The 12754-nt window shown below is 32.4% G+C and overlaps 1 protein-coding gene across 3 annotated transcripts; it reads right to left on the bottom strand.

The window, feature by feature from the left end:
- Positions 1–303: 303 nt before the first annotated feature.
- On the bottom strand, positions 304–12656 carry LOC123709326 (cyclin-dependent kinase 12). 3 transcript variants are annotated; one of them, XR_006753717.1, is made up of 18 exons: positions 12362–12656; positions 11324–12097; positions 9980–10143; positions 9451–9571; positions 8587–8703; positions 8376–8496; positions 8046–8177; positions 7476–7646; positions 6956–7084; positions 6557–6674; positions 5999–6117; positions 5540–5659; positions 5138–5365; positions 4771–4967; positions 4363–4567; positions 3344–3612; positions 2496–3031; positions 304–1802 (listed from the first exon to the last, which is right to left on the bottom strand). XR_006753717.1 is itself a non-coding variant. In XM_045660564.1 (17 exons), exons 2-17 carry the CDS (start codon positions 12049–12051, stop codon positions 2809–2811), a joined length of 3162 nt encoding a protein of 1053 aa, XP_045516520.1. In that variant the 5' UTR covers positions 12052–12097; positions 12362–12656; the 3' UTR covers positions 304–2808. The 3 variants fall into 3 exon arrangements, 2 of the variants coding, with proteins under 2 accessions (XP_045516520.1, XP_045516521.1); XM_045660564.1 differs by having other exon boundaries at positions 304–3031; XM_045660565.1 differs by having other exon boundaries at positions 304–3031; positions 9980–10140.
- Between the last annotated feature and the right edge of the window lie 98 nt (positions 12657–12754).

The following is a 12754-nucleotide window of genomic DNA, read 5'->3' as shown; positions in this document are numbered from 1 at the left end:
ATTTAAATAAGTTTCACTATTTTGTGGTAGTAGGAACAGCTAGTAACTCCTTGTGCCTCTAAATACGCTCCTCTATATTGTTATTTACTAAACACACTAGCAGCAAAATGATGATGTATTTGTGATTTAGGATAAGAAAATATATTGAAAAATTAAAAATGTCAAACATTAGTACAAACTAATTGCAACCAGGCTAATTTCACTTCAAATATCCAATGACAGCAATACTTCTTATGTTGTTTATATTGTTCCTATTAATTGATATTATTGGAAATTGGTATGTTATCATTAGAAACAAACATCTCCATTTAAAATAATTATAATAAAAAATGTAGATACATTTATACAATCATATAACAATCCAGAGTTCTAGGAACACCTCAGTCTTACCACAAGCAAAACAAATAAATATATTGTATTTTATATCTATTCTCAAGGAACTTCAAATATACATCTATCTCAGCAACCTTCAAGCCTGAACTCCGGATTATAACTGTCATTATCCTCTATTATACACTACTGTACATGTCTTTACAATTTTGTCTTAATTCGCTGTAACTAAGGCAATGCTTCAACTTTTATTCTAAAAGGCCACATGCATAACGGTCTTTGCAAGATTGAACCTGATTTGATTGACACCGACTTATAGGCACACATTTTTTTAAAACAAGTTCTGATAATTATTGTACCTAAGCATGATGAAATAATTTATATAGCTTGTAGGCGACAAAAGAAGGCCTCAAAACATGTTACATGTTAAAAAATTCAAAAATTAAGAATATCGGTGAAATCAGTTTTAGTACTTTGCTTGCCTTAGGGGCCGGTTCAAGTATTACATATCAGATTTACTGCAATTTATCCCCCTCTTCCTCTTGTAAGCAAAGCCCTCAAACAGAATACTACATAAACATATTCATTTTTGAAGGAATCTTCGAAATGTATTTCGTTTTCAAGCATCGACAATGTGTGGGTAACTCTAATGTGTAAAAAAATAATTACTGTTAACATAATCAACAAATAAGAAAATCAAAGAAGCTAGTAATAGTGCTTACGTAATACTTAAACGGCCCCTTGCCTTATATATATAATATTACATAAATAGATTGTATTTTTTTGAAGCACCACCAAATTAAACCCAATGAATTTAATTATTGTTTAATATTATTTAAAAGGAAAACAGAGCAGCGCAAATGGCATAGCATTTATTTTAGTACAGGAGCTCTGCTCACAAATTAATTTCAATTATAAATAAAAGTAACTTAATTACTTAACCCTGTACAATATACTTAATTTGTGACTAAAACAAATCTTTTTTGCTGAATAAATTACATTTCCTTGGAAAAATTTCAAATCACATTGTTCATAAAGAGATACATAATATGACAAAAAAATATGTACAATCATTTCATGTGAATCAAATAATAACTAAAATTAAATGCCAACAGCTTCGCTGCAGTAACGACAGTTTTCATAGAACAAATATGAACAACTTTATAATATGAGAACTGTCCAAACTACGAAAATTAAGATCACAGACACTTATACCTAAATTGTTGTGATGTTATCACTAAACTATACTAAATTAAAAATGGGAGGGTATATATTTTGTTTCTTTTTCTCTACTAGCTGGCCTAGCAAAATAATTTTTAAACAAAATATAGAGCTATATACAAAAAGTCACTGGGAGATACAAGACTAAACTTTTCGAACTAGGCTATTTGGGTGTTTCCGCCCGTGACTTAATCTGGCAGTCTCGTGGAAGAGTCCCGTCAATCATGGATTCGGCTTACTCTGGTAAAACCCTGGGTGTGAGGTGAATAAAAAATGTAAATTACTAGGCCAAATATATTTCACATGATAAAAAAATTCAAAGTTTAGTTTAAATATAATGTATAAGCTACTATGGAACTCATATTTATCTTTGAAAAAGATTGTTTCCTTAAAACAAATTAAAAATTGCAGTCTTTAAATATAAAACAGCAGAATTTGATGACATCTCTTTATTATTCTCCTGGGTATTGTATGCGTCACTCCTTTATGCTTATAATTAGCTATTGGAAGATACTCAAGTCATATTTCAAAATTAATAACTAATATTTACATAAATTACAAATCCTTCTATAGGTAACAAGCGCGACGGTCAATGCTTTGGTTTTCGCTCTGCATTTAATAAAAGACGACGTATTCACGTCTGTTTTTATACGAAATTTATTTTTGGTAGCTAAAATTTAATGGTTGCGGAATTCGTTTGTAACTCTGATGTAGAAAAATTATTAGTAGGATAGATTTGTTATGGGAATTCCGAACTTTTAATTGTCCTTTAGTAGATATATTTTTGCATTCCTATGACAAAATGACTTATGGATTAACCTTAGTAATTAGACTAACAACAGTTCATCGAGATAAATTGTTATTTTATTGGAACATCTGAGCACATACAATCCATTAACCATACTTCAAAGTCTGGCAGTATATAGCTAATAAAATCTATTTACTTGACCTTGATGTCTGAGTCCACCAGTAGATTATCATACACTGAAACCCTTCACCGCAATAACATTTGACTCCTTCAAGTAAAAAATAACAATTTGGAACACATAGTACATATGCCACTGAACACTGATAACAGCCATAAAATACGTTTGGACTTATTGTGGTTCAAAACACTTGAAACTAAGAATAGTACTTCTCAGTCAACACAATTCGATTTGTACTCAATTAGTACAGAAATCCCTTCGGACCTATGTGCAAGTTATAAAACTTCAGTATGAATGAATACTATCGATAGTATCCATAGTACTCCAAATACTATTTAACTTGTCCAGCCTCTTGTGTCTGTTCGGGTCTTGAGTCTCCTTTATATTCACTTTTGTAGCTTGAGTCCGATTGATTTGAGGACTCGTTTTGTTTGAAGTCTTTGTCTTCAGAGTACTTGGGCTTGCCCTGTTCCTGTTCTCTTTGCTGACGCCGGCGCTGTTTGGACCAGAGCTCGTGGCAGTCTTGCCATGTCGGCAACTCTGGTGCTGGCATTCTGAAATTTTTTATATATACTTTAATTAAGCAATCGATGATATTCTCTCTCGTAGAGATTACCAATGTGACAGAAACTTATATATTTAATTAATTATCATCATTGATATCGTCTACTGTACACCACAATTTAGTTAGTATTATTTTACGCTGAACCTACAATAAAATCGTTAATTAAAAGCCATTTCCACAATTCTATGTATGCTGCGTAGGAATACATTTTTGCGTGACACTTTTTTGTAAATGTTTTATGTTGCAATAAATACACTGCGAAATATATCATTTGTATCACATTACAGCATATAATACTTACTGTTCCGGCACAACACTCTTCAACCAAGCGCTCTTTAGGGCCTCCTCGGCCGTGATTCTCTTATCCGGGTCCAACTCAAGCATCCGATCGAGTAAGTGTAACGCCGCTGCGGGCATAAACGCAAAGTGTTCGCGAACACATCGTTTATGGAACCGTTTCGGTCGCAGTGTGTGCCACAGAGGCAGATTTACGACATTCGGCCAAACACCCGGTACGGGGGTGCCACAAACCCGAGATATCATTTCGAGTTGCATCATTTCCATGTTAGCCTGGAATACATCAATTCATGTGTCATAGAAAATACAAACTGTCTTAAAATAAAAAAATTAAGTACGTTTATATACCAAAGTCTAAAGTGGTTTAAATTTTTTATTGTAGGCAAGCGAAGTCGCGAACTGCAGCAATTGACATTAGCACTTATAAACTAAAGTTATGGAATGCAAAATAATTCGCCTCATGTATAAACTATTTGGTGGATTTTCGTGAACTTAAACAAATTTGAGAGTACCTAAAATACTTCCCCCATCAAATAATAATTTTAAACGATTTCTATTAAAAACATTCTCAAATCAATTTAGAATCTATAATTAAAGAAACTCAATTAATTGTCAATCAAAGAACAAAGATAATAATAGATGTATAGAAGTAAATAACCTTAGACAATTAATGAGAAGTGTCTAAATACTGTAATATCTCCCTGGTTCCGCGTAATAGGAAACGCGTAGTAGGAATATTCTCGCATAACGAGCACGTATAACCCCATATAACGCGTTATGTACAAAATAATTTACGTTTAACATTTTTCGTTAAAGAATATTAAAATAAAATTGTTATGAACGAAATAAGAGCGTACAAATCCTAATTAATGACACAGTACAGAAATATAACGTGTGAAATCCCCACGGTAATGGGAGAATATCCGTGTTAAATGAGGGACTGAAATCGCGTAATATTAAAATACGTTATAAGAGTACCGTGTTTATAAGGTGTTTACTGTATATCTTTCAACAAAATATTACCTGAAACACTGGATGTTTTTGAAACAATTCACCCAAGATACACCCCATGGACCATACATCAACAGATGGACCATATCGCTCTTCACCGAGCAACAATTCAGGTGGCCGGTACCACAGAGTGATCACTTTGTTGGTGTATGGCCGCTGTCTGTCTTCTGCTGACCAGAGCCGCGCGAGACCGAAGTCGCCTAGTTTTACTTCACCTCTGAAATTCGTTATATTAATATTGAGATATCTCTCTTATCGGGTCATTCTATATGGAGAAGAATCAACACATTAATATTCTTAAGAAAATATTGATATATTATATATTTTAGTATAAAAAATAATATCATTTATTTATTTCCCCAGAACACAAATTGTAAGGAGTGTCAAATATACTATGACTAAAATTTTAAAATTTCTTACTTATTATTCATCAAAATATTACTGCATTTGATATCCCGATGTAGAAAGTTTTTCCGATGACAGTAAGCCAAGCCGTCCAAAAGCTGTCTCATTATGGAGGCATTGTGCGACTCGGTGAAATCAACCATTTTGGACTCGAGTAGACCCATGAGATCGTGATCCATGTACTCAAATACTAAATAGAACGAGCCTTTGTCCTGAAACGTTTTTTTGTAATGTATTAACGGAACGTAATGTAATGTTAAATGTCACCAAAAAGAAAGGGTGTATTAAAATAATCTTCAATTGATAATTCAAATATTTTCAAAGGAGAATGTAAAGAAAAGTACATTTTAAAAAACACTATTACAAATGAAATGTAAGCCACCTTTCTAAAGTCCATTGCATCTTGTTTGTCCGTGACGATTTCCCTCAAATTAACGATATTCTTATGGTTCAGCTGTCTGAGGATTTTAATTTCCCTCACAGCTGTGATTGGGAATCCCTCCTTTTCATTTTCTAATCTGACTTTTTTGAGGGCAACCAGTTGACCAGTGTTTTTATCTTTGGCCTTGTACACTTGACCATAGGTACCCTCACCTATTTGAGTTATGACCTGAAATTGTTAAGTAGCATTAATGTATTTTTATAAATTATATCCAAGACTGAGAACTGCTAAACCTTTTCAAGTCATAGATAAATTCTATATATACAGGACAATATTGTTGGGAAACTCAAAATTATCGGGCTATATACACTGAATCAACTAAGTGTAAAAAAATGACAATACCTGGAAGCCATCGACACATTTTTCTCCCCAATCCTTAGCATGATGCGTGCTCGTTGCGACAGGGACAACTTTAGAGCCACGCCGTTTTAGAATTCGCGGCCTTTTCAGTTTTGCAGCAGACTGAAAATATCATATTATTAATTAACAATATGGATAGTGCACAAATGCGAAACTCTTAAAATGGCAGGGTGAAAATATGAAATTAAAGAATTTATTACCAACTATTATTATTTTCTTTATGCACTGTTTGTAAGTTACATCGATAGTAATTAGTTAGGACTCATAAAATAAAATAATGTTTGGGTTCAATGAATATAGAATGGTAATAGATTAGCAAAATATTTAATAGCGAAAAAACTTCTTTTTTATACTAAAACCGGAGTACTAGGAATTATATAAGCTGTTGTAAAGATTAGGGGACACCTTTAAAATGTAAACAATAGATAAAGAAACACTTACTGGTATATCCTTATTATTCTTTCTTGTAAAAACGTGTGAATACCTATCGGAGTTAGATACCGGGGGTGGTGTGGATCCTTCCATCTCATCACCACTCAATTCTTCTGAACCTGGTATCACTGCAAATTAGATATGAAAATGCATCGTTAGTAATATGAATTTATTTACCAAACCCAGCGGAAGGCGCAGGTTTATTATAACCTATACATTTTTATATATATATTATAAAGTAGCAAATAAAAGGCAAAGATCAACTGTTGGACTGTTTCCACGCCAAATACATTGTGAAGAATTGTGTTAAAAAACAAATTTAATATCTATGAGTTCTCTTAATTGACGTGGAAACTGAGACATACAATTTTTATTTCTGTTAATTAATACCTACAAGACGTTTTATTTTTATACACAAATTTAAATAGATAGTTATAAAAAAACTGAATGGTATAATGATAACATTTAAGGTAAAAAGTATATTTTTTGTTGTGAAAGATTTTTGGGGCGTGGAATTTGTATTGTACATTTTTAAATGATGTACAGCATAGAATATAAAAAACCAACCAGGTGGCATAGGAAGATTCATGATTCCAGTCTTTTTAGGCTTCTCTGGTTTCTTGACAGGGCTTAAAGAAGGAGTACTCAGTGGACTGTCGTTGGCAAGGGTTTTAAGATCTTCTACCTGCAACACATTAATGCAACACTTTTAAAAATATAAGATATTAGTTGCAGTCTTTTTTGTACATAATAGCTAATTATCATTTTAATAAAAAAATACAATTCTATTCCGTTATTCCTAATTAGACAGAAATTAAACCTTAGTATAAAATACATTTCGTGAAAAAAAAAATTAAGACAATATTTTTTATTATACAGCTGCTTGAAATATCTTTGTTTGAACATAGATCAAGGGCTATCGGGATTTTTAATTAGCAATAGTTGGTTTGATTATAAAATAATTACCTGCGTGTTAGGTGGCATGGGCAGTTTAGTTAGACTTTTAGGCTTAGGCAGAGGAGGCTGCTGGCTGTTCAAAACTACACTTTCTACTATACTTTGTTTTAGACCTTGTACAGGTGGAGTAGGTGTATTCTGTTGAAAAATTATATTCACTGTATTTCATTGTAATTTAGGCACTTACGCTAACAATGGACAAAAACTTGTAAGAGATAGCAGCACACAAACAATTGTTAATTAGTTGCCTTGTGCAATTAAGTGGACCCACAGTTTTCTTTTTTCATATTTCTTCGTATAAGTACGTGACATTTCCATCACCACACAAAATTTGACCCCGATATGTGTTGTGATAAATAATTATTGAATAACATAAACACAAACTGAGAATGAATAAATACATATGAGCTACTTGTTAATTAAGAAGTGCCAAAGATGAATCAAAAGTATAGTAACAGACACTGTACTAATTATATCTAATTTTAATATGAACTTGATTTGAACACGCAAATTATTATTGTAACCTTACCTCCGAACCATTACTAGCAGTTTCTCCGTTGGCAATGACAACATCATCAGGGGGTTTTGAAGGTGGTTCTGGCTGAGACAGTGGCAAAGGTGGCTGGCTCTCTTCCTGGAGCGGCATTGGAATGTCCACTACATCTTGTCCCTTATTTGAATCGCCATTTTCTTTGGATACCTGAAAAGAGCAAACATGGTGTGAAGACTTTGTATTAGACTTTAGACACAGAAAATAAAATTTCTAACTTATGCAACAATTTCAGCAATCTCAGTTTACATACACTTCCTTATTCAACTATTGTTGTAATAGAGTTTAAATAGAAAAAAATAATGATGAAAATATACATTTCCAATGTACACTTCTTTTTACTAGTATACACATATACAGTGTAAACACTATTGATAAAAAGGAGTTAAAATGAATAATGGGGTATGTGTATTTGGAGATAATTCAACTATTTTATCCAGTGTTCAATTCCCGACTAATAACCATCCTCGTAGTAATACGTCTATTTATAAAAGTAACACAATTCTGAAATGACTTACTTTAAAAAATTTATTTTACATAATTTGTTACCTGTGTCAAACTATCAGTTTCAGTATTGGAAAGTTCATCAATAGTGAGAATGTCAGGGTTATTGATAGATGCAGTACTGGATATGGCACCTTGAGATTCCTCTTCCTTCTGGTTTAGGATCTCCTGCAGTTTCTGATACACAAGAACGTTTTGATATATTTATTAGACAATATATGAGTTTTGGGGATAAGTCAAGTCTAATATGAAAAGTTATCCCGATATTACTGTAAAACCGCGTTAGGTAAACTTCTTTATTGGTATTTCTTAAAGTGTATTTACAATTTAAAGGCATATTAATTTTCAAAGTCAATACTCAATACTAATCAATACCTTTGCCCGTTTATGTTTGTCCTTGACAAGTTCAGCAAATAGACTTGTATCACTGATTTTTTCTTTGAAGTCTATTCTACGTTGGAGTACTGTTGGTGGACTCGGGGAATCATGTCTGCTTCTGCAAAAAAAAAATCAAGATGAATTGAAATGAGTTAAACCCATAAAATATTTTTATGCTGTAAAATAAAAACAATGCTAAAAAATTTACCTATGCCTATCCCGACTGGAGTCCTTATGCCTCAGCCTATGTCTCGGCGGTGACGATGACCGGCGACGAGAGCGCGACATCGAACGTCGACGCTTCAATGAACTACGACTATTTGACCTGTGAAAAAAATATTATTTGCTGAAAATCTTTTCTAACCAATTTCAAAAAGAGTGGAAGTAAACAGGAAACATTTGTGTTTTTGTATATACGTTTGTAATGTTTGCACACAAGAACTACTGGACCGATTTCAAAAATTCTGTCACCATTATAAAGCTGCATATTCACTGACTGACATAAGCTATATTTTCAAAAAAAATCTTGTTATCAAGAAATTATATTCCTGCCACAAAACAAAACGTCAAATGTTGTGTATAGGGAAGTTATCAAGACACTGAAGTTCTACAAATAAATCTCTTCTCTAATTTTTTAGAAGAATTAATGCCTTTTGAATTTTTATTTTTAACGTTTTATAGTAATATTTCTAAAAATTCCTGGAGCGATTAAAAAAATATTTCATTACCTACCTTGAAATCAAAAAATTTACAATACCTGTAGAGTATTTTTAAATTCACTTATGTCAAATATTCTATGTAAATGATTTTAATCGAATTTAAAAATGTGTTAGATACATATTTGTTGTAAAGTAAAATCTGTATATTGATTGGGTGGCGGAAAGTGGAACTGAATTGAAATGAACAGGCTAGGCAAGAATTGAAAAATAATCAATCCAAGTTGTTTCATATTTAGTTTGTTTTTCTGTTTGATTAAACAACTGAATATCATGCATAAAGTAAAGCGGCTAGGCTGGTGAATGAGCGGCTAATTAGGCTAGTCGGTTGCGACATATATATAAGTTTAAATTACCGAATATGTACGCGATGATCCCTATGGCGTTCCCTTTCACGGCTCCTACGTCTATGCGGGCTGCGTTTGCGATGCCGTCGAGGACTATAGTCACGCATTCGAGGCTCGTGTACAGGTGAGTCTGAAACCAATGAGGCGACATGTTGAAAATTCGATTACTTAGGTCTAATGCATTGATATTTTTGCATTGCACTGTATGTATAATGGAACTTAAAATTTATCTTATTTGATGCAATACAGTACAACTGGCATTACACACTTATATGGAGAAACAAAAAATTTGCCATAGAAATAACTATATTATAGAAACCTGTATCACCAAAACTACTACTTCTTATAAATCGGTGAAATTACTGGTTTATTTAACGTGTTTACCATTCAGAGGTTTGATTTAATAATAATATAATAATATTGATCGAATCAACAGATTTTTCATATTTATTATAAAAAGTAAATAAACTGAAATGTATCCATATCATTGCTACAGCTTAACAACTCAAAAAACAATGCAAGTAACAAAAGTTCCTACCTGATATAATCATAACATCATTCATCCTGTGGGGTTCATGCCAATAATCCCTTCTAGAGCGATCGTAATCGTCATTGTCAGATTCAATTGTGACAGTCTCATGGTATGGGATGGACGGGGTCCGAGGTGTTGATGATTTCTGACGGCGTCTGCTGCTTGTACTGCTAAGTAAAGATTATTATGAATGTCATTTTTTAATTTACTGTTAAACCTTTAAAACAGTATAATAAAATTTGACTGAATAACATAAGCATGTTTTCTGAAAGCATTATATTGTAAATTATCAAACATTTCGGGGATTTTAAACTTCATTATACATATTTGGAATATCTGTAGTGTTAATCAATTCTACAAATGTATTTTTTATAATACAAGTTAATACAAAATATTTGTATGTTATATATATGACAACTAAATGTAAAAAAAGATTAACATAATACACAAATAGCATGATCAATGTCATTAATTTCTATGTATTTCAATTACTGCAAATAGCTTGCGTCAAAAGCTCGTACTTACGTAGCATACATGGCGTGTTTGACTCACATGTGATAGCAAGATAAATTACTAAACTATTTTTTAATCAAAAATGATTAATGATTGAGCTATGTTGCATGGCAACCCTAATAATGCAATACACCATATGACTAGTATCTATGGTTATGTAATAAATTTAAAAAGTCCATAACAATAGGACATTACCATAGCATTTAGTTCAATGAACTTAACCATGACCAACATAAGTTGGATGACATAAGCAATTTATCTATATTAAAAAACAAATTGCTAAAATATTTATACAACAAATATGACAGGAGAAAATGTAATAATTTAAATTAATTCGTAATAATAAAAACAAAATAAGACTTCTCTTAAAATCATCTAAATATTTTGTAACTCATTTGGCATATATCATTGTAAGGGTCAATAAGTTAATTTATCTAATATCAAGTTACTCAAAACTAATTGTTTTCTTCATTTTCAAACAGTCCCATAACTTATATGTTTGACAAGTAAATTTAAACATAACTGTAAAAATAACATTTCTTACTTTATATGCATTGGCCACACCCAATTTATAGCATTTTATTAATGTTATCTTCTTTTAAATATTATAATAAATTTACATATAAAATATACAATGCTTACCATAAGTCAATACTGTCAGCATGCAAAAGATCATTATAACTTTAATATAAAAAAACTGTGACCCTTACACATAAAATAGAGAATAATAGCCTTATAATATATATTTTTTTACACAATTACTGTGTGTACAAGTATCTCATGGTAACATAAGAAAATATCATAACAAGAAATACATAAAACATACATAAAACTCACCTAATAATAGGAGAACGTTCCCTATGAGGTGAATAATGCAGTAAATGGTCGTGATGATCAACCCGATGCCTCAGAGGACTTAATTTACTTCTTGCCATTGGAGGTGTAGTGGGAGAAAGCGGTGAACAGGAGCCATTGCGAAGAGGTGATGAAGGCTTTTCCCATTCACTAATAGGCACTTGGGAATATCTCTGGGGACTAGGAGGTCTGGTTACAGTTTTCTCTAAGACATGATCATCTGGCGAAACACTCTCAAGACTAGCTGACCTTGAAACGTGTTTTGACTTCTTCTTTTTCTTCTTCTTGTCTTTCTTCTTTTTACCTTTCTTTTTGTATCTATCATAATCAACATTTTCATACTCCAAGTCAAGTTTAGTTCTCACAGCTGAAGATTCACGAACAGGTGGGTATTCATCCCGACGACTGGTTGTTGTTACTGATATCTTGTTATCAAGAAACGTGCGCACAGAGTGTGATTTTCTAGTTCGATCTAGATCATCAGCTATGTGCCTGCCAATAGAGCTAGCCTCGCTCTCAATCTCACCAGCCTCCGGGGCTGATAGGTCTTCAGAGCTTACATCTGAATACTCCACTAAAGGCTTAACCGAGTTACTAGTAGCATAAGATTGATCATGAGTACCACCAGAGATGCTCCTGTGCTTCTTGTGCGAATGTTTCTTGTGCTTCTCCTTATGTTTGGTATGACGCTTCTCATGGCCTCGCTCCATATTGGAGGCGGGCGGCTCCAGCGTCGTTCACTTGTATTTACATGAACTGTAATTTTTGGTATTTATTAAATTAAATATTGTTGAAAAATAAAATGCGATATCAAGGACGATTATGACCCCAAGCCTTAATTGGTTGCGTTAAAAAATCAAATATTATTATCATTTCATGCAATAACACAAGCAAATAAAGTAACTGTTAGGTATTTACCTAGAAGTACGTGTGCTAAAAATAGATGACGATGTGCTTTATTTCATTTAATAAAGCACACAAAAACAACCCATGCACTAAATACAATAAAAAAGAACTTACCTCAAAAATAAACGAACATGGATTCGGTGGAAGCACGATTTTTATTTTTGCAAATTTCTAGTTCTAAATTGGGTTAGATAGGACTTTCAGTTTTAAAGTCTTTCAAGACCGATTATTACAGCCAATATTATATGATACTGGTTATTTATTACTTTGTAATGTTTATTTTGCTATTCATAATCATAAAGTGCTCATAATTCATGTAATAACATCGGATTATATTTTACAAAATTAAGGATGTCGATTGCTTTTCTGTTCAGCCATTTGCTTTTTTCATTCCATCATTCATTGTATAATATTGACATTAGTAGACATAACTAGTGTTGTTCCGATTAATCGAAACTGAAGAATCATTTTGTAGGATTCTTATGGATCAAAATTGTATAAAAGATT

This window comes from Pieris brassicae, chromosome 5 (assembly GCF_905147105.1).
Source record: "Pieris brassicae chromosome 5, ilPieBrab1.1, whole genome shotgun sequence".
Classification (NCBI taxonomy): Eukaryota; Metazoa; Arthropoda; class Insecta; order Lepidoptera; family Pieridae; genus Pieris; species Pieris brassicae.
Note: the sequence above shows the minus strand (reverse complement) of the source record. Positions and strands in the feature narration are given on the sequence as shown.